Raw genomic sequence first — 21452 nt, 5'->3', positions numbered from 1 at the left:
CCTTTGCTGAGAAAAGTGGCACCAAGATTAGTGAATGTAGTGAGAGGGCCTGATATGGAGGGCTGTTCCTCAATACACCTTCTCTATCCCCACACTGCAATTTTCCCTATGCAAAGGCTGAGGCTGCTTTGATATAAAGTTTTTCTACCCCTTTAAATGTCTATTTACCAGTTCTTGTGATGAAGCTGCACTTGGGATATTGTAGCTAGGTGCTGTGTTTCTTCGGATAATGGGAATCCAGCCCTGCATAATTAATAACCCTGACACAGGGAGATGGATCATGGTTGGAGTAAAGGCAGGGGGGTCAGGCAGAGAGAGAGATTCTATCCCATCCCACCAGTAAGATGTAGCTGTGAAAGTCTGTGTGACTACTGACAGGAAGTACACTCAGGAAGATTTCAACCACAAATTTCTACGTAGTAGTGTAAAGGTGTTTATTTGACCAAATGCCATTAACAAATCTGGGTTCTATTTTAATAGTTTTTCTTAAAACAGTTCTAATTTTGGCAACAAGCAGGAAACTAAAGTACATGAGCAGAACATGCCAACATTCCAGTCACTGATCCAGGACAGCGTTAAATTCTTCTACTCAAATTTGCAATTTAAAATTTGAAGGCTGTGCAATAACACAAAATTTATGGTCAGATGACCCAAGACATAGCTAAAATTGAACACTGCACGTTCCTTATTGTCAACATCCTTGTTTGCTTGCCAGTGAACAAAATACACAATCTTGGCATGTTCTATGCACCATATACATACCATGTAGAAATAATATAAAGCAGATGACTTTAAAACTAAGTTTACAGTGAAATTGTAAGCAGAAGTTAATCTGATAATGAGAAACCAAGCCTTGGTCACTGTCCTTTTAGTTAAATATAAAAACAACTATAAGTTAAAATAACATTCAAATTGTATAGCACAGGCTGTCGCAATATTTTTAAACAATATGTACAATATTACCCAGAGGCTATAGTGAATCAAACTGTAAAAAACCATAAAAATGCATTGATTTCCTAGCAAAATATCTGTACATTTAGAACAGTTTTATCTAAATATAACTACACATCGTTCAAAACAAAAAAAAATGCCAGTCACAAGTGGGTCACATGAGCCAAATGCAAACAGGAAGGAGTTCAGTGGTTAAATACTATACAATAAACTTTACAATCAACATGGTGAGGCAATGCAACCAAGGAGATTAAAATAAGCCAAATGGGTACATATTCAAAGAAGTCCATGAATTTCATTTCTAGTTCAACCTTTGAAAATTGTTAATGTACAATTTTACACCTTTGTGTGTCCAGTAACATTTCTACTTTTGGTCCTCAGATGCTCAATAATACTGTTTAGTTAAGGGGGGTTAATACCTTAGTCTTATCTACAAGTTTTTTCACAATAGTCCATATTCAGTGAGTACGTAACATTTTCTTTCATTGTTTGTCCTCACAAAGCATTCCACTTTGATATTGCTGGGAAACGAGATAGTATTTTGATCGTTGTAGATTGGTCACCTATGCTTTTCTATTTAAATTACCAAATTCCACTCGGATTCACTGCCTTGGTTAGACAGTGCCAGTATAAATTCTGTGCAATGCAAGTACAGTGTGCAGTCTTCAAATGAACGCAATAACATAACTGCCTTAGCAGTTCATTATGGCAAGCGATTCCACATGCATTATTCCTCATTTCCACCAAACAACAAGCATCTCTACTCATTTTTCTTGGCTTCAACAATTTCATGTCATATGTAAAACAGTTTAGAGATCACAATTTTAGGTTACAACTTTGTTAAAATTTATTGAATATAATAAAACTTAGTTGTTATGTCAACAGTTACACGCCGCAGCAATATTGTGCTGTGTAGCTTGAGAGGAAATTTTACATTGAGGCACTTAGCTTGGGCTGAATACATCTTGCTAGCCCACACAGATTGCCTGTGATTCTTCCTCTTGTCCTCACCCCAGTTTCCAACAGCATGCCACTTTAGTAGTTAAACATGGTAACAAACAATGCACGCTTCATGCAGACACCATATCATTCAAACGCACTCATACTCTCAACACTTTCCTTCTCCATCACAATGCCAATTCAGTGCTATTCAGTGAGCGCAAATTTTGTTCATCAAAACGTTTCCTCACGCTTCTTCTCACCGCATCTGCACGCCTGTACGGCTGGTTCCTAAGATCTGTGTGGAAATGAAGACCATGTTAAGGTGATGTAAAAGCAATGAAGAGAAAAATCAAATGTAATGAGAAGACAATCTCGCAAAGCAGCTTGTGTGAAGTGATCAATTCCAGAGAGTAGTCAAGTACAAATGAGAAATATAACCATTCCAAGTACTGTAGAATTGAGTAACTCCTGTTATTGCTATAATTATCTCAAAGTGCGATTTTCCTTGGGGGGGGGGGGGGTGGATTGCGTAGCCTTCATTGATTTTTTAACTGGATTATTTCGAAAAAGGGCCAACTTTGTATTTACTGGACAACAGGATGCACCAGGATTTTCAATATAAAATATTTGGCCATAACCCTTGGGCATCAGGTGCTTGGCAATTTTAGTTTTTTTTTTCAGAAAAATAGTGTCTTATGGTTCAGCAAATAAAGTAATTAAAAGGTTATGATTTTCAATAAATTGCAAACAATCATTTCTGACAGGTCATGCACTGTTGAACTCTGAAGCAATCCATTTCATTGCATTATACTTTCATCCATTCTAGTTCAAATATACTTCAATCAAGTACATTTTATGGTCTGCAGTAAAATTTTGTGAAAAATATACCATAGAATGCTGGTGTGCCATTCAGCCTATCGAGACTTTCCAATAGACTATCCCTGTAACCCCTTGTTTTTACCTCAGTAATCTCCCTACACAGCTTGGACACTAAGGGGCAATTTAGCATAGCCAATCCACCTAACCTGCAGATCTTTGGATTGTGGGAAGAAACTGGAGCACCCCAGAGGAAACTCACGGAGACATGGGGAGAACATGCAAATTCCAAACCGTCACCAAAGGCCGGAATTGAACCCGGGTCCCTGGTGCTGTGAGGCAGCAGTGCTAACCATTGTCCTACCCTACATATATTAAATTTCTCCTCGCCTTTACTATTTTTCCATTTTATGGGTGGGTCTCCGTTACTTACAACTCTCATTCCTTGACCATGAAAACAAAGCATCAATAATTGATTACCAAATGTGTTCTTGATTTTTTTTTTGCTTAATTTCGAGTTCTTCCAATCATTGCTACCACTTTACAGGTGGAGATACATGAGACAGCTCGGAGTTGAAACACATGATCATATTGAATAGTGGAGCAGGTTTGCTGGGCTGTGTAGTAAACATAAGAACATAAGAAATAGGAGCAGGAGTAGGCCATTTAGCCCTTCGAGCCTGCCCCGCCATTCAATAAGATCATGGCTGATCTGAAGTGGATCAGTTCCACTTTCCCGCTTTCTTCCCATAACCCTTAATTCCCTTGCCTATCAAAAACCTATCTACCCGTGACTTAATTCCCGTCTAAAGTAGACTCGTGGTCTACTACTATTTCTTGTTCTCGTGTTAAGTGGCACCTATTAATGTAACTTTAAGGAGCACACGTTGAAATGGTATGCATAGAAACTGATTTTAAACAGCTCAAATGCACAAATTTTGTTGAAACAAGACCCAGCGTTTTTAAAAATTTTTTGCACTAAGGAGTCAGTAAGTACCCTGGACGCGCGTTTTGTCCACATGGAAAGTGCATTGTCTGCTGAAAGTTGGAACACCCAGAGGGCTGTAACGAGGGTCTGGCGTTGCACTCACCCTGCCAGTGTGAACAAGGTCATCGAATGTTTTACAGCACTGGATCCAGTTGTTCCCCCACTGTACTTTGTCGGCTGACAGTTTTGACAAGCTCAATCCATGCCAATTTTGTCCGGGTGGGTGGCCTTCTCCTGTCACCCTCCCGAAAAGAGGACCTCTCGCCTGCTTCAAGGTCGACTCCAAAGTTCAGGAGTCTAAATACGGAGGGGCAGCCCAGCCCCAAGTGCCAGGCCTCTGCCTTTCCTCATCCATCACAAGTGCATTCATTCCTTCAGTCAAACAGCAGCTAAGGCTGCTTAAATGGGGCCTGCACTTGGGCCCAACCACTGCCTCCATTCAACTCTAGGGGCTCTGACTACTTCCCCTCCCCTCATAAGGAGTAGTATCAAGACCCAGACACAGACCCAACATCAGTTTCCCGATCCAAGAAGAAAGATCAAGCCCTACGCTGTAGAGAGTTCCAGAATTTACCTCATTGTAAAACCCTCATCACCTAATTAAGTTTCACTATCATGAGTAGTTGAATTAACTAATACTCCATTTTTCTAATTAAACCCTCAGGGGTGAAGGAAACAAACCTTGCTAAGTAGATGCGGCTGAGGAGCAGTATAGGATGAGGCACACTTTTCAATACCTTAAAGAATCTAGATTGGAGGTGATTTACCCATGTCTTCCATATCACTGAACATTTCTTTCAATTTCTGATTCAAATTGCCCAATCTCACACAATCACAAAAAGTAAATTTCCACAGGACAATAATGAAGATTAAGGTGTGTATGAGGAACATTCCACATGGATTCTCCTGTTTGTCTACCATAACTTCAATGGAAGATCCACAGAGAGCAAATGAGTGGGGGTGATTTTGCCCCACCCCGCCGTGCTAGTTTTCTCAAAGTGGTGGGGGGGCGTTGGGGGTGCGATCAGGCTGTGGAGGAGTTGTGGGAGGCAGCACTGTGGGGTTCATGGGCTGGCCAGTGATTTAGCTGCACAGTAAATGGGAGGTGGACAGTTCGGGACCACTGCGCATGCGCAGAGGCCTGCTGGTTCCAGCCACCTGGGTGGGAATAGGCAGCGTCCCCTGAAACCTAATGATTTTGCACCGGAGGCCTCTGCAGTGCAGAGAGTGTGAGATTAACTCCAGTTTTCCCGCGAATTTGACACACATAATTTCTTTGAGAGAATCGCCCCCTGGTTGTTTGCACTATAATTTCCTCTCAAGTTAGGGGAGATAAGTGGGAGAACCAGCACAGGAAGGATCCCTAACAGAGCTGCTACCCACTGACATTACTCGAGATAGTGTTTGAAAGGAAGAAACGTTTCAATCTTAAAATATGAACTTTCTCCAGTAATGACAAATTGAGAAAGCCTTCTGCGTTATCATGTGGACATTGTACACGTGTCTGCCATTGTATAGCTGTAGCAAGAAAAAGCAATGCTTGCCAGCTCTATGCGTCCTCCGCCACCGCTGTGCAAGAAACATTCCTTACCCTCGAGGGACAATTTGGAAATTTAGTGATATTATTCTTCTTTAGAGCTAAACAGAAAAAACACAAAGGATGGTTAAATTTTGTTTTAAAGAGGGAGATAAGTGGAGTCAATAACTCTCATTCTAGCGTTCCAGACTTCCAGTGCAGGTTAGCCATTGCAGCAGAATAGCCACCAAAGGAGAGGTTAGAACAGGTTTGACAGCTGTTGCAGATACAGCAGAAGCAGAATAGAGGAGAGAGTCCACGTTCACATTTCAGTTCGTTGAAAGAAATTCACAAGCTGCTTTGAAGATTGAATTCAACAAGACAGGACATGACTGCAACTGAGTTAAACACAAATCATCATAATTTCCAAGTTGGCAAAAAAAAGTAACACTACAGAGTTTCGTTAAGTGATCATAGTTGGTAAGATTAGCAAAATTGGGTCTTTTAATGATCATTCGGTTAGAATCGAATAAATTTGAGACGTACATGCTTGTGTTAGATGAAATGCTTTCGTGATCATGTTTAGTTTTGATTCTTGACCAGAAGTCATTCGATGCAAGCATTTTGGTTGAATTCATTCAAAAAATGTGCAAATCCATATGAAAACATATAAGCCAGAGAGCCACAGCATACATTGGCAAATTACCATAGCTTAGGTTATGCACATATTAAACATGACTCAAAGGTGAGAGAAGTCCGAAAAGCAAGCAAGCAAAAATGCCCAAAAATACAAACACTTTCCAATTCATGCATTAGCTTGACTGCAAAATCCAAAAATGATAATACTTTCATGCAGGGCAATTGCACTACTTCCATCCGCAGCACCAAACATTTAATTAAAATGACCCAGCTACAGCAAGAATGAATAGCACGAGCACAGAGTAGCAATGAAGTGATGTATAAAAACAGCCAATATAACAATACCATACCAATGCACTTGAAACAGCCAGAATGCACAATAAAAGTCCTCAGTGACTTTAAACATGCAACCCTAATGGAAAATGAGCATCAAACAATTCCCAAAAAGTAACACCCCTTCTCATTCTTTGAGCTATTTCACATGGCCAGAGAAAAAAAATAGGAGTAAGTATTTTGTTTTAAAAAAGGCAACCTTTAAGAGCTTCAGTTGTTAAAATGTAATATTTTAGTAATGGGAATCTTCAGAGGAAGCTGATTCACAGAAGAACCGAGAGCCACGTTTGGCTGTTCGGGCTGTAAAGGGCACGGTCTTCAGCACTGCATGGAAGATAACAGCCAAACAAGACAAAGAGGAAACAGTAAGAAGCAAACAAACTAGTGTCCTGGTGTATGGTTAGTTAATAAGTACAGCTAACTTTAGATCATTAAATAAATAGATTTTGTTAAAAAGCATTATAAGGGACATCAATTGCTGGAATCTGTAAACAATCCTTCACATTGACAAGGTATGTATTAGCACTTATTTTAAAGAGTTAATCGTGAAGCAAATATTACACAATTACATCATGCATTTACTCAAATGAGCAGTTAAAGAACTTACAAAAACTCATCTGGTGTTAGGGTAAGACATTAATTACAATGAAGAATACATTGAATGTTAAACATATATGGAATAATATTAATTTTTGACAATGATAGTGTAAAACAGGCAGTACCAAAATCAAGTGGGGTATACGGTACGCAGCCTATCCAATATTATCCATTTTATACTATTGGCAAAGATTAAAGTAGTCCACTGGGTGCTCTGATTTCCTCCCACAGTCCAAAGATATGCAGGTTAAGTCAATTGGCCGTGCTAAATTGCCCCTTAGTGTCAGGGGTTTAGCAGGGTAAATACGTGGCGTTACGGGGATGGGGCCTGGTGCAAGCTCAATGGGCCAAGCAGCCGCCTTCTGCACTGTAGGGAATCTATGGATTCTATGATTTAACTGCAATCTGAAATAAAGATTAAAAACACCAAGTTCATTTAGTGCACACCACCTGCCCCCACACATCTACCCCCTGCACATGGAGCAGTTTAATATTTCTAGCTGGGTATTCGGTGAAGCTTATACCTCACTGACACACACATGCTCCAATTTACAAGGACTGTGTCAAATTTCACACCGCTAATGGATTTAACCTGATGTGTGTATCTTCTGCAAAACCAATTCTGAATGCAATCAACAATTAGAGATATGACAGATGCATACTGTGATAAAAAGCTAAAAATCCCTTGGACTTTACTTATTCACCTCATTAACAGATTAAGTTTGTGATTGAAAATAGTGATAACTTGAATGGTTTTCAAGTTGACTGAATCTGTGATCTGACAGTTTCACTGTGAGGAGCTACAGGAATTAAATCATCCGAAAAGACTTCTCTCCACTCACCCTCAATTGCCAGCATCAAGCTTTATTGCTGGAGACCTGGCACCAGGTTAGTTACTTCCTACCCTGGCTGCCATGTACTCAAATCTATCAGCTACAAATATATGCAGCTCTCATCTATCATCCACCTATCCTGATTTGGGCTACAAAATCAAATTTCTTGAACATCTTAAATTATTTCCAAACAAACTTTATTTGTCCCCCGCCACACCACACCCCACCCACCAGCAAGATTATCTCCTATAGACTAAACAAAGGGTGGATGGCACTGGCCACCTTTTATGAGAATGCCAGTGGCTTGGGTCATCCTACCCTCCATGATGAAAGAGGATAGACAAGTAGTCACAAGGGTTGAAAAGGAAGAAGAAAACGGAAGACAATAATGCCATTTACTATGGTCTTTTGAAGTCCAGATATTAGATATACCTAAAGCTGAAAAATTACATCAGGTTTGATATCACTGTGAATGAGCTTGCATCTCTTTGCAATGGAGAACTGAGGAGGATCAGAGTTTACTGAAGCTTAGCCTCATTTTCCATGGCCCGTCTGGGTTCGCCTTACCTGTGATGATATCCTCAATGGCCCCATCTTTTCCTTCATACACCTGTCTGTGCTCTCTGACTTGTTTCCTCCTCAGCTCTGCAATTAACTCCTGTTGTTGTCTCTTTGTTTTATGTGATGGAGACTAAAATGTAACAAAAAGAGCAGCAATTAAAAACAAAACTTGTGGCTAGATTTTCTGCCCACGCATGGTCTGAACACTGTGTGAAGATTAATATTTGGCATTTGCAGAACACTGATCCAAAATTTTTACAATATCTCAAAATTCTTTATTATTATTTTGCTTCAAAATCAATGTCCCCTAACTCCTCGATCAGCATCCCTGATATATCTTGTCCCTTCACCAGAGAAGAGATATGGTTGGAAATGAGTGGCACTGGGAGTGCTCAGGATTGACTCCAGACCCAATAAAGTCTCATGGCATAAGGTCACAGATTGGCAAGAAAACTACTGGCTGATTATCACCTACCACCCTCTCAGCTGACGAATTAGTGCTCCCACCACTTTGAACACCATTTTGAAAAGCCTGAAGCATAGACTTTCCCTGGCAAACTCAATAGTCAAAAGATGCTACTAACCATGCCAGCCATAGCTGCTAGACTGGGCAAGCAGCAGATGGTCAGACAACCAACATGAGAGAAAATCCTACGTGACTTGTTCTCATCAATTTACTATCTCAGGTACATCTGTCCTTGACAATATTGGTATGAATGACCACCACATAGTCCTTGCGGAGATGAAATCTCATGCTGAGGGTAGCACCCATTGTATTGTATGATACAACCATTATGCTAACTGGGCTAGATTCAGAACAGATCTGAAGATCCTGAATCCAGCAAAGGCAATAATTATTTCTTCACCATTCAGGCGTGGGCTAGTAATTGGTAAGTAACATTCGTGCCACACAAGTGCCAAGCAATGGCCATCTCCAAAAAGTGAGAACCTAAAGACCTGCACTTGTCACTGAAATGACATTATCATCACCAATTATACCATTAAAATCCTGTGGGAATGGGGGCTTCACCATCGATCAGAGGTTTAACTAGACCAACCATATAAATACTGAAACTACAAGAACAGAAACAGGTCAGAGACTGGGTTTACTGGAATGAGTGCTTTCCCTCCTGACTTGCCAATGCCTTTCCATCATCTATCTTGCACAAGTCAGGAATGTCCATTTGCCAAGATGAGTGCAGCTCCAGCAACACTAAAGAAGTTCTATACCACCCAGGACAAAGCAGCCTGTTTGATTGGCACCCCATCCATTACCTTAAATATTCATTGTCGCCATCGCTAGCAACTGCGGCAGCAATGCGTACCAACTGCAAGATGCACTGCAACAACTCATCAAGACTCATTCATCAACACCTTCCAGGAAACCCACAACTTCTGCTGCCTGAAGAACAAGGGCATCAGGCCAGTTCACTCCAAATCACACCCCATTCTGACTTGGGACTATATTGCCATACGTTCACTGTCACTGGGTCAAAAATCCTGGTACTCGCTCCCTAATAGCACAGTGGGTATACCTACACCACAGAGACTGCAGCATTTCAAGAAGGCAGCTCACCACCACCTTCTGGGGCAGCACAATGGCACAATGGTAAACTCTGGTACTCCAAGTGCCAGGGACCAGGGTTCAATTCTGGTCTTATGTGACCGTGTGTGGAGTTTGCACATTCTCCTCGTGTCTGCATGGATTTCCTTCAGGTTCTCTGGTTTCCTCCCACATTTCAAAGATATGCAGGATTGGCCGTGTTAAATGTGTGGAGTTACGGGATTAGGTGGGGGGAGAGGGGCTGGGTATTATACTCTGTTAGAGAGCCAGTGCAGACTCTTCTGCACTGTAGGGATTCCATGAGTTTCAGGGGCAAGTAGGAATAGGCATCAAATGTTGGTTCTGTCTGTGATGCCCTCTTCTAATGATCAAATAAAAGATAAATTTTGAATCACATCCTCAGTTAGTATTATTTTACCTTTTCATCCTGTTGTTCCATCATGGCTTCCTGTTCGAGGATTTTATTTAACAGTGCTTGCTCCTGCTTCTTCCTCAGCTCATTGTCCTGATCTGCTTGCTATTAAAAAAAGATACACATCTTGTGACACCATTCTTTCCTCTCATACAACTCTTCATTGTCACATCGTAATTTCCAGCTAATGGCATGACTGAATGGCTGTGAGGATTACAGTCCGAGCATTCTGCGGCTGCACAGCAGTGTTACTGAATGATCTGAGCTGGCTCTCGTGCTGATTTCTCTCCCTCCTGTCACCATCACATCTGCTTGCTTTATAGGGAAGAATAAATGCCAGTCCACAGTCACCCCCAAGGCTCCAGTTCAAGTTGCATGTTCCATTAGATCATTTCAATGTGTAAATAATCGTCCTCAGATATGCTAGACTTTTATATTTGTACAATCATTTGAGACAAAAAGTTGGAAAGTGATGAATTAAATTATGTGTTAAAAAAATCAGCAACCGTTCTTTACTGCCTTCTGAAGTTCTCTAAATTAAGAGGGTAAGTATAATGCTGCAGCTCCAACCCTCAAGGTCATAAGACATGGGAGCACAATTAGGCCATCTGGCCCATTGAGTCTGCTGACTATTCGATCATGGCTGATGTGCTTCTTATCTCTATAACCCTTCCACCCATTACCAATCTGTTGAAGTATTCTTCACTGGAGTGTGAGCTGAATAAATTTACCCTAAAGATGTGTTAGAAACTTACCGTTTCAGAATCTTTATCATCTGTATTGATGATAGTTTGTTAATGACTTATCACCTTCCCTGTAAGACTTGGAAAGATTGATAAACACACAGCAGTGTTGACACAGTAATGCCAGATATCTGAAACAAGAACAAGCCATGCCAGATATCTGAAATGAAAACAGAAAGTGCTAGAAAAATTCAACCTGTCCGGCAGCATCTGCGGAGAGACGAGCAGATTCACTGCCTGTGACCACCTCAGAGTGGTAATCAGTGGTGGACTGCCCTCCACACTCACTGAGCCGCGCTTGAATTCCTCTCTCCTGCCTTGCTCAACCCTCCTGATGAGGGAAGGGTGTCAGATCTGGCCATGGGCAGGGGGTAGAGGTGTGGGCTGGGAGGGATAAAGTCCAATATGGAGGGCATGGGAATCAGGTTGGACATGAGGCAGTGGAGTTGAATATGGCGGGGGTGGGGAGGGGGCAATGTGTGGTAGTCAGGAAATAGAAGAGTGTGCAGGGAGGAGAAGTTGGGTCAGGGGAGAGTTGGGCTAGATGTGTATCATTCTGCAGGGTGTGGTGGTGTCGCTTGTGTCAAGGAAATATGGTTGGGTGGAGTTCAGGGGGAGGGGGTTTCAGGGTCAGTTCCGGAAGGTGGGGGGAGGTGGAATTCCATGTTGATGGGGTGCTTATTTGGAGGATGTATGTAGGTGTACCCTGGGAGTCAGCGGCCCCATGCAGGGTTCAGTCAGGGTCTTTAAAATAGTTAGTCTGAAGTTGGAAGTGCCTTTTTTCCTTCCAACTCTTTCAGAATAACTATGAGTGACTTGAGAAGCCTTGAAGAATAACTTGAAGAGGAACTCTGAGAGAAGAAGGGTGGTGAATCTCTGGAATTCTCTGCCCATTGAAGTGGTGGGCTACCTCGTTGAATATGTTTAAGTCACGGGTAGATAGATTTCTGATAGCCAGGGGAATTAAGGGCTATGGGGAGCAGGTGGAAAGTGGAACTGATCCACTTCAGGTCAGCCATGATCTTACTGAATGGCGGGGCAGGCTCGAGGGACTAGATGGCCTACTCCTGCTCCTATTTCTTTTGTTCTTATGAGTGTGAAACTAGCAGAACCATCTGAAGTTAGTGATTTAAAATCAGTTCTATTGGATGGTTCCTAGCCCAGTGCAATTATCCAGGCAAGCTTAGCCCTTTTGGACAATTGCTGGGTAAACTCTTACCTGGGAACTCCCAACACATCATTGGGGGACCCCCCCAAATCTGACGCTGGAGAACCTGGAAGTCATGACCAGGAGCGTTTCAAATCTAATAGCTCTTGTTCCAAAAAAAAATCATTGGACTCAAAATGTTAGCTCTGTTCTCCTCTCCACAGAGGTTGCTTGGGTATACCCAGCATTTTCTGTTTTCATCACAGTTGAAGATATGATGGTTGCAATCAGTTAATATCAATCATGTCAATGACCCACATCAACAATCAACATCAAATCTTGCTCAATCTTGTGCAACATTGAACAGTGAAAAGCTCTTACCCTGTATGACTTCACAAATCTCACAATTACAGGGAAGAAGACTGATGGAGGGGTTGTCTTTGTATTCTCTCCAAAGTATTTAACCACCTCATCAAAGGCATCCTGCGTAACATATAAAGATGAAACATTAAGACTAAAATAGCAAAAGCTCAAAAAATGCATGATAAATAAAGTTAGAAGAAAAATCATGTAACTCCAAAGTAGAATAATTAAATATTAATGCAACTTTCTGGTATACTTAACAATTTAATGACTCAAGCATTTAATCCCATTTCTTTCACTTAAGCCTCTTAAATGTGCAGAGATATAGTTATTGTTTATTGCAGAGTTATCAACTCAAACTGAAAACCAATGTGTCGACAAGTCCATTAAATCTCCAGCCTAAATATGTTGCACAAATGTATTATTAAACTACATGAGTTTTGTTTGCATACAGGCATACTTGTAATGTACCATAAATAATCTTGAAATTGAAAGGTTGGAATAAAAATGGAGTGCAGGAAAGAACCTAAGAATGTACATCAAAACTGTTCAAGTGGAGTTTACATTTTGTTATGATCACATATATGCTAGAGAAAATTAAGGAGACATTTCAAGCAGTTGTGTAATGAATATTAAGACTATTTTTAAATCCGAATGATGTTATTAAATATGTCAAGGGTGATTCTCCCAAACCGCTGCACTACTCTAGCAGAGCAACAGGCCATAGAACCATAGAAAATTACAGCTCAGAAATAGGCCGTTTGGCCCTTCTTGTCTGTGCCGAACCATTTTTTGCCTAATCCCACAGACCTGCACTTGAACCATATCCCTCCACACCCCTCTCATCCATGAACCCGTCCAAGTTTTCCTTAAATGTTAAAAGTGACCCCACATTTACCACTTTATCCGGCAGCTCATTCCACACTCCCACTACTCTCTATGTGGAAAAGCCCCTCCTAATATTCCCTTTAAACTTTTCTCCTTTCACCCTTAGCCCATGCCCTCTGGTTTTTTCTCTCCCCCAGCCTCAGTGGAAAAAGCCTGCTTGCATTCACTCTATCTATACCCATCAAAATCTTATACACCTCTATCAAATCTCCCCTCATTCTTCTACGCGCCAGGGCAGGACACATCAGCAGAGGCCGTTTCACGGGCTTCCCACTGGGCGCCATGGACTCCGCGCATCTCGACAGCAAAGATTTTTAGTGTCATCAGCTCCATGCCGGAAATTGGAGCACAGATGATTTCAATATTTAAATCAGGATTTGCATCCCATTAGCGGACTCAGGATTGAAGTCTCCATGCCCATTAATATCGCCAACCCACTCCATCAGGAGTGTTCACTCCAGCGGAGTTTGCTACCGCTCCCCCTGAATGGAGAACTGGCGATCTAACTCCGCTGGAGGGAACAGAGGCCATGAAGGACCCCACCCCAGAGGTTGAGGGGGGTAAGGGGGGGGGTTGTTAATCTGGCTCCCTGGCCCTGTCCAAGGGGGAAACTGGCAATGCCCAATGGCACTTTGGCACTTCCACTGGACACGAGGCAGTGCCAACAGGGGAGGGCCAGAGGGGCTGGGGCGTATTGGGAGGCATTCAGCGGGAGTGTGGGTGGTTCACTGTTACACTGCTTGAGATCGCATGAAGAGGGACAGAGGACAGTGACTGGCTGGGGTGGAGGAGATTTGGGGGTGGGGGTGCGGGGTGGTGGGTGAATGGTTTGCGGGGAAATCGAGGCTGGCCAGGACATCAGGGTTTCCTGGACAGATCCGAGAGGCCAGCGATTGTAAGAGTGGTGGGGTCTTGGGGCTGGCCAGGGATCAGGAGGCCAGTAATGTGGGGGCATTGAATATGCACCACTCAGCACTGACAAATCAGCACATCCGCAGTGACCCACTCAGCGCTATGCTGCCAGCCTCTCCAGCAAGAATACGCCCCCCACCTCCCCCCATCCCCGATTTCCAGAGGGAATCCTGCTGGGGCACTCTGAATTGCTCAGAATGTGGGGAAATCCATTCTAAACACCCCACTAAAAAAAAAACAGTGGGTGTTAATCCTGTTTTCATGCGCATTTGGGACTTTGAATTTTTGGGGGGAGAATCCTAGCCGTGCGACATAAATTAGGAATATTATAAATTGTTTACTTTGATGCATTTTTCCATTTAAAATCTCAGTCTTGGCTCGGTGCTTGCCTCTGAGTCAGAGGATCAGGGATTCAGAATTCCTGTGGAACTACTGCATTGTCAAAGGTACCAGCTTTCAGGTGAGATGTTAAACCAAGGCCTCATCTGTCCTCTTCGGTGGATCTTATAGATCCTGTGGCACTACCTCTGAAACGCAGCTCCAACAGATTATTCAGTAACTTGTCTCATTTCTGTTGTAGGGCCTTGATATACATAAATTGATTGCTGATTACGTCTCCCTCAGAACACCGACTATACTGCAAGTCCTTCACTTGGTTGAAAAATACATCCAAGGATGAAATGTACAATATAAATGCAAATTTGTTCATTATCTGTATGTAGATCAAGTGCAGTCGAGGGTACTTTTATATTGTTTTGTTTGAATGTATTTCCCAGTTCCTAATTTTTTTTAACAACCAATGAGATATATGAGAACCCCATTTGCCTACAAATGGCAATGACCTCTGTCACTGCCCACACTTCCCTCATTCATTGAATTCTGAATTAATTGCCACTGCAAAATACAAGTGCCAGTGGCCATTGTTCTGATCGATGCTCCTGTATGTTTGCATAAAAATGTATCCTTATTGCTATTTCTTATTTTTAAACTGGACTGTTCGGCTGAACAAAGGGCCTTTGAGATGGCAGACCCTCTGTCTGTCTGTGTGTCATCATCTGAAAGTCTCCAGAACAGAAGAATTCACTTCTCAGTTTCGGGATTGTCACATTTTGTTATGTCTGACATGCTACGACCATACCACCCGGGGAACTGCACAGGGAAATCTGGAAGGTCATTTGCATTTGTCAAACTGTGCTAAGGAGCTCGAGAGTCTACAGGGACAATGCCTTCTCAAACACCAGACCCTCAGCAAATAGAACCTCTCTCAACCCATAATGGATGTGACATTATCAGCCTGGAACACTAAGACAATTTGCAGACACTGGATACATATCCCCTTTGTTGAAGAGATAATGGAGAGGTAAGGTCACATGACCTAAAACTAGTTAGCTGAGCAGGTTAAAATTGCCTTCCTGAGCTGCAAGTTCCAATTTGCTGTTTAACATCTGACGGGGAGGCCACACTGAAGCAAGCCTTGGCCAGGTGGGATGACCACGGTGCAGTTTGGTGGCACAGTGACTAGTACAGCTGTCTCACAGCACCACGGATTCCGGCCTCGGTCACTGTCTGTTCGGAGTCTGCATGTTCTCCCTGTCTCTGTGTGGGTTTCCTCCAACACTCCAAAGATTTACAGGTTAGGTGGATTGTCCATGCTAAATTGCACCTTAGTGTCAGTGGGATTAGCATGGTAAATACTGAGGTTACGGGGTTAGGGCTTGTGTGGGATTGTTGTTGGTGCAGGCTCGATGGACCAAATGGCCTGCTTCTGCACTTTAGATATTTTATGATTCTAACTGGTCACTCCATCTAACCTGACTCTGCTGGGAATGTTGCATCATCACCTACAAAACTGATACATCTCTACTTCATCTTCTGAATTCAACACTACCGGAAAAGCGGATTTCAGCAAACTGGTTTTCAGCCTGCTGATCTCCGTGAAAAAGTTCTTTGTTGGACTTCGATTCTGGAGCTCAGGTGAACCAATCTTTATTTTCCCTGCAGTCTCTGTACTGTAAAACTATATTTTCTCTATCCCTCTCTTCACTGTACGAATGCAGAGGGGGAAGTTGTGGACCCTGCTTTTCACGATATTTGAATGTGTGCAATAAACTGACTCTCCAAGTCAATCCTACCTCGAATTTGCTGTGGGGTTAATATTAGAAATCAGATCACACTAAAACTGAGGGATTGGGAAATATTCTTAATAAAAAAACAACTGAGAACACCTGTTCACAGGCAGGTGTGAGGAAAAATCAGTGCTGTTTGAACAACCCCTACTGATGGAACATTAATATGAATCACTTAACTCCACCATGTAAACTTACGACACAAGTCAATTCATCTTACGGACACCTAGAATCATAGAATCCCGACAGTGCAGAAGGAGGCCCATTGAGTCTGCACTGACCACAATCCCACCCAGGCCCCATTCCCTCAATCCCTCATATTCACCCTGCTAATCTCCCTGACACAAGGGTTAATTTAGCACGGCCAATCAACCTAACCTGCACTTCTTTGGACTGTGGGAGGAAACCGGAGCACCCAGAGGAAATCCATACAGGCATGGGGAAAATGTGCAAACTCCATACAAACAGTGACCCAAGGCCAGAATTGAACCTGGGTCCCCGGCACTGTGAGGTAACAGTTCTAACCACTGTGTCACCCTTATAGTAACTACACGCTGCAAACGACAAATTTATAAAGAGACCCATCTCTGCTGCAGTTGAATATATAGCCAAGGCGCTGGTGGAGTGGTATTGTCACTGGACTAGTGATCCAGAGACCCAGGACTTGGCTCTGGAAACCTGGGTTTGAAACCCACTATGGCAAATAGTGAAATTTGGATTCAATAAAAATCTGGAATTAAAAGTCTAATGATGAGACCATGAAACCATTATCGACTGTCTCAAAAACCCATCTGGCTCGTTAATGTCCCTTAGAGAAGGAAAATCCTCGTTCCTTACCTGGTCTGGCCTACATGTGACTCCAGACTCACAGCAAATGGCTGACTTTAAAATGCCCAATGAAATTCCCACATAATTCATAGACAATTATGGATGGGCAATAAATGCTAGCCCAGCCAATAATGTCCACATCGAATGAATGGAAAAAAGTGGCTGGTTTGATATTTCCAATTGACTGAAATGAAACCTCAGCTAAGCACATATTTTGAGGCACAGAGCCATCTGGTGTTTGCTAAGGGGGTTACAGTTTCAAGGGCATGTATGATCTAAAATGGTCATGTGTTAGCTCTAAATAATCTCCATGGCTCCAGGACAGTTGCTGACGATTATTAAGATATCTTTTCATTATTGTGTATTTTTCTTTTACAGAAAGTCTTGACAATTTTTAATACAGGGCTGTGTGTGTTACGGGGGGCTGGAGGGGGACACTGAGTCCCATTCATGGGTTCAGTGTACAGTTGGGCGGAGAGCTAGAGCAGCACGAAGTTTGCAGCTGGAACTCGCTGCCGGAGGAGGTAATGGAAGCAGATAGAATAGTGACTTTCAGGGGCATCTTGACAATACATGAATAGAATGAGAATAGAGGGATAAGGTCCCTGAAAGGGTAGGGGGTTTTCATTCAGTCGGTCTGAATGGTCTGAGGGCCGAAGGGCCTGTTCCTGTGCTGTAATTTTCTTTGTTCTAGCTGGCAGAGAACCTGGCGTGAGAGGGGAGGGGGTAGGGGGCTGATCCTGCTTTGGAGAGGGGGGCACCCATAGCTGTATTTTGCCAATTAAATGGCTGTTGTATTAGCTGCCATTCCAATGTCAAGAGAAGGTTAGCATGGGCAGTAAAACAAAAAAAATCAGCGGCTGGCCTGATACAAAAGCTGAAATCTCAGTCTGCCCTTGATGGTGACAGCATCCAGCAGTCAATTATATTTGCCAGCAACAGTATGCTTTTCCTACAGTGCCAGGGTTGCTTTAATTTAAAGGGTAAAAGTTTCCAACCTGCCCTCGTGAAACACAGTTTAATGTCATATTCTATGATCTTGCTATTATATATATAGAATGTTGTTGCTAGACGATTAAATCCTTCAAAGGATATATTTGGGCTGATTTCCCAAATGTAACCCCTCAGATAGCAGAGGCTGTAAATAAAAAGAGAGCTCTCGATCTTCTATCCAATTAAATTGACAGATGATGAATTGGGTACTCAGAGCCCATACCTTCCTGGACATTGTATAAGCTGATTTCCCCACTGAGGAGCAGAGTGTAGAAGCAGGCCATTCAGCCCAGCGTGTCTGCACTGGCTCTCTGAATGAGCAATTCTTTTTACGTCTTTCCTCTACCTTCTTCCCCTAATCCTACACATTATTGCTTTTTAGAATGCAATCCAATTCCCTCTGTGAAGACAGGCAGAAGGCAAATGTTTAGCATCTCTGCCATTGCCTTTATTCCATTAGAAGTTCTCCTTTCGCTCTCTGCAATGGATGCTTCAATAAACAGTAAAGTCTGGAGATTAGCAACAGACCAAACCATTAGCAACATGTCGGCTATTCAACAGACATTCAACTGCGGGTAGTCTAGAGCTACAACTCTTATCTCAAAGTTAAGAGATAACAGTGTCCGTTGCACACCAATGCTCATGATTACAGGAATCGCAAGCACATAGAATCAGTGCATGAGCTGCAGTCGGTGAACTTAGAGAGAAATGAATCAAGGTTTTGATTCAAATTGGACAAGAACTGTAAAAATAATTTTCAGCTTAAACAGGTCCTCAGGATAGCACGGGAAGTTTAAATCCCTCAGTTAGTTCTGTCAACTGGCATCAAGCAGAAATATTAATAGCTGGTATTTATGCAGTTTAAATACCAAAATTAGTAAACTGTTGGCTATACGGAAAATTCTATTTTACTGTAATTCTTCTTGGCTAAAACTCTAGCTTTCTGAACCAGGTTTGCTCAGTGAAAGTAATTAGTGAAAAGAATTCTTGCCTGTGATATTTTTGCATCATCCTGCAGTTTCTTCAGTTTCCCTTCATTGGCACTAAGAAAGTCTTTTAGCACAACATTGTGCTCATGCATGGTGTACTCCCTCTTTGTAAGGTCCATGCCTCTTTGTAGCTCTTTCACATCCAGTAAGACATTTTCTAGGGACACTAGTTAAAACATCAAAAGCAGACTGAATCAACAGTGCCTCACATGTTATGAATGCAATCAAGTGCTGTTAAACATATGTTTGCTACAAATTATGATGCTTAGATCAAAATCACACAGGATTACAGATTAAAATAGGCAATTTTTAAAACTTGTTGTACAATTCAGATACCCGGCCAATCAACTAAACAATTAGCTTTTTAAAAACAATAGTATAGCTTTTCTTGGCAAAATTCCAAATAAAAAATAAATTTCTCCAAATTTAACTTGGTCTTTTTTGGGTCCAATTCACATTAGTTTGTTCACATTTTAAAAAATCCAAAGTGTACCTAAAGAAAAATCTTTTTTTTTCTAACAAAGAAATGAGTTTAAGAATCTTTGCTGATGTATAATTTCCTCTCTGGCAGCGATAAACATGCAATAAGCATGTCTTCTCTGCATCATACAGTGTAATGGATCTTCAACTTTCTTTAGCAGTTTAATACATTTAATGACAAAATTGACATTTACAATATCATCTAATTTTGGATTCTTCATTGTGTTGTAGAGCAGAGAAATTAGGCAGAATTGTATGTCGGTGGTATCTCACAACTCGCTGAAGGAGAAGGTTCTGGGGAAATTGGAAAGTCTGAAGGTGGATAAATCATCTGGACCGAATGGACTACATCCTTGCATTCCAAAAGAGATAGCTGAGGAAATTATGGAGGTATTGGTGGTGATCTTTCAGGAAACGTTGGAGACAGGAAGGAGTGATGTGGAGATGCCGGCGTTGGACTGGGGTAAACACAGTAAGAAGTCTCACAACACCAGGTTAAACTCCAACAGGCTTATTTGGTAGCAAAAGCCACTTTGCTACCAAATAAACTTTTTGGACTTTAACCTGGTGTTATGAGACTTTTTACTGACAGAAAGGAGCCCAGAGGACTGGAAGGGACGGAGGTAGCAGACGGGCAATTATAGGCCGGTCAGCCCGACTTTGATCATTGGCCAGATTTTAGAGTCCATTATTAATGATGCGGTCATGGAAGTGCATGAAAAAATGGGACTGAGTCAGCATGGCTTCATAAAGGGGAGATCATGTCTGACAAATCTGTTAGAGTTCTTTGAGGAGGTAACAACAAAGTTTGATAAAGGAGAACCAGTGGACATGATGTATTTAGATTTCCAGAAGACCTCTGACAAGGTGTCACATAGGAGGCTGTTAAATAAGTGCCCATGGTGTTAAGGGTAAGATCCTGGCACAGATAGAGGAATGGCTGACTGGTCGAAGCAGAGAGTGGGGATAAAGGGATTTTTTTTATCAGGATGGCAGTCGGTGTCTAAGTGTGTGCGCCTCAGGGGTCGATGCTGGGAACACAACTTTTCACAGTATAAATTAATGATTTGGAAGAAGAAACTGAGGGCGCTGTTGCTAAGTTTGCAAATGCTACAAAGATATGTCAAGGGACAGGCAGTATTGATGAAGCTGGGGGGAGCTGCAGAAGGACTTGGACAGGCTAGGAGAGTGGCAAAGAAGTGCAGAGGGAATACAATGTGGAAAGTGTGAGGTTATGCACTTTGGAAGGAGGAATGGAGGCATAGACTATTCTCTAAATGGGAAAATGCTTAGGAAATCACAAGCAAAAAGGGACTTGGGAGTTCTTGTTCAAGATTCTCTTCAGGTTAATATGCAAGTTCAGTCAGCAGTTAGGAAGGCAAATGCAATGTTAGCATTCATGTTGAGAGGGCTAGAATACAAGAGCAGGGATGTACTTCTGAGGCTGTATAAAGTTCTGGTCAGATCTCATTTGGAATACTGTGAGCAGTTTTGGGCTCTATATCGAAGGAAACACGTGCTGGCCTTGGAAAGGGTCCAGAGGAGATTCAAAACAATAATCCCCGGAATGAAGAGCATGTTGTATGATCAACAGTTGAGGACTTTAGGTCTGTACTCATTGGAGTTTAGAAGGATGAGAGGGGATCTTATTGAAACTTACAGGATACTACGAGGCCTGGATAGAGTGGACATGGAGAGAATGTTTCCACTAGTAGGAAAAACTAAAACAGAGGGCACAACCTTAGCCTAATGGGACGATCCTTTAAAACAGAGATGAGCAGGAATTTCTTCAGCCAGAGAGTGGTGAATCTGTGGAACTCTTTGCCGCAGA

At 42.2% G+C, this 21452-nt stretch overlaps 1 protein-coding gene across 10 annotated transcripts in view; it reads right to left on the bottom strand.

Moving 5' to 3' along the window:
• Positions 1-409: 409 nt before the first annotated feature.
• LOC145350128 (formin-like protein 2) overlaps positions 410-21452 on the bottom strand; it is a 231968-nt gene continuing 210925 nt past the window's right edge. For 3 of the 10 annotated variants that reach the window (XM_080199069.1, XM_080199073.1, XM_080199077.1), the window contains 5 exons: positions 19144-19307; positions 12424-12525; positions 10159-10257; positions 8183-8306; positions 410-2188 (listed from right to left, as the gene is read on the bottom strand). In XM_080199069.1, the coding sequence (XP_080055195.1) occupies positions 2079-2188; positions 8183-8306; positions 10159-10257; positions 12424-12525; positions 19144-19307 (599 nt within the window). In that variant the 3' untranslated portion in view covers positions 410-2078. Of the gene's footprint in view, positions 2189-5241; positions 5336-6384; positions 6510-8182; positions 8307-10158; positions 10258-12423; positions 12526-19143; positions 19308-21452 lie in introns of those variants that run through there. The other 7 variants (XR_013888162.1, XR_013888163.1, XM_080199074.1 and 4 more) reach the window with 5 other exon arrangements.

Source organism: Carcharhinus amblyrhynchos, chromosome 11 (assembly GCF_965287045.1).
Source record: "Carcharhinus amblyrhynchos chromosome 11, sCarAmb.v2.hapA, whole genome shotgun sequence".
In the NCBI taxonomy this organism is placed as follows: domain Eukaryota; kingdom Metazoa; phylum Chordata; class Chondrichthyes; order Carcharhiniformes; family Carcharhinidae; genus Carcharhinus; species Carcharhinus amblyrhynchos.
The sequence above is the reverse complement of the archived record's forward strand: the minus strand, read 5'-3'. Positions and strand labels throughout refer to the sequence as shown.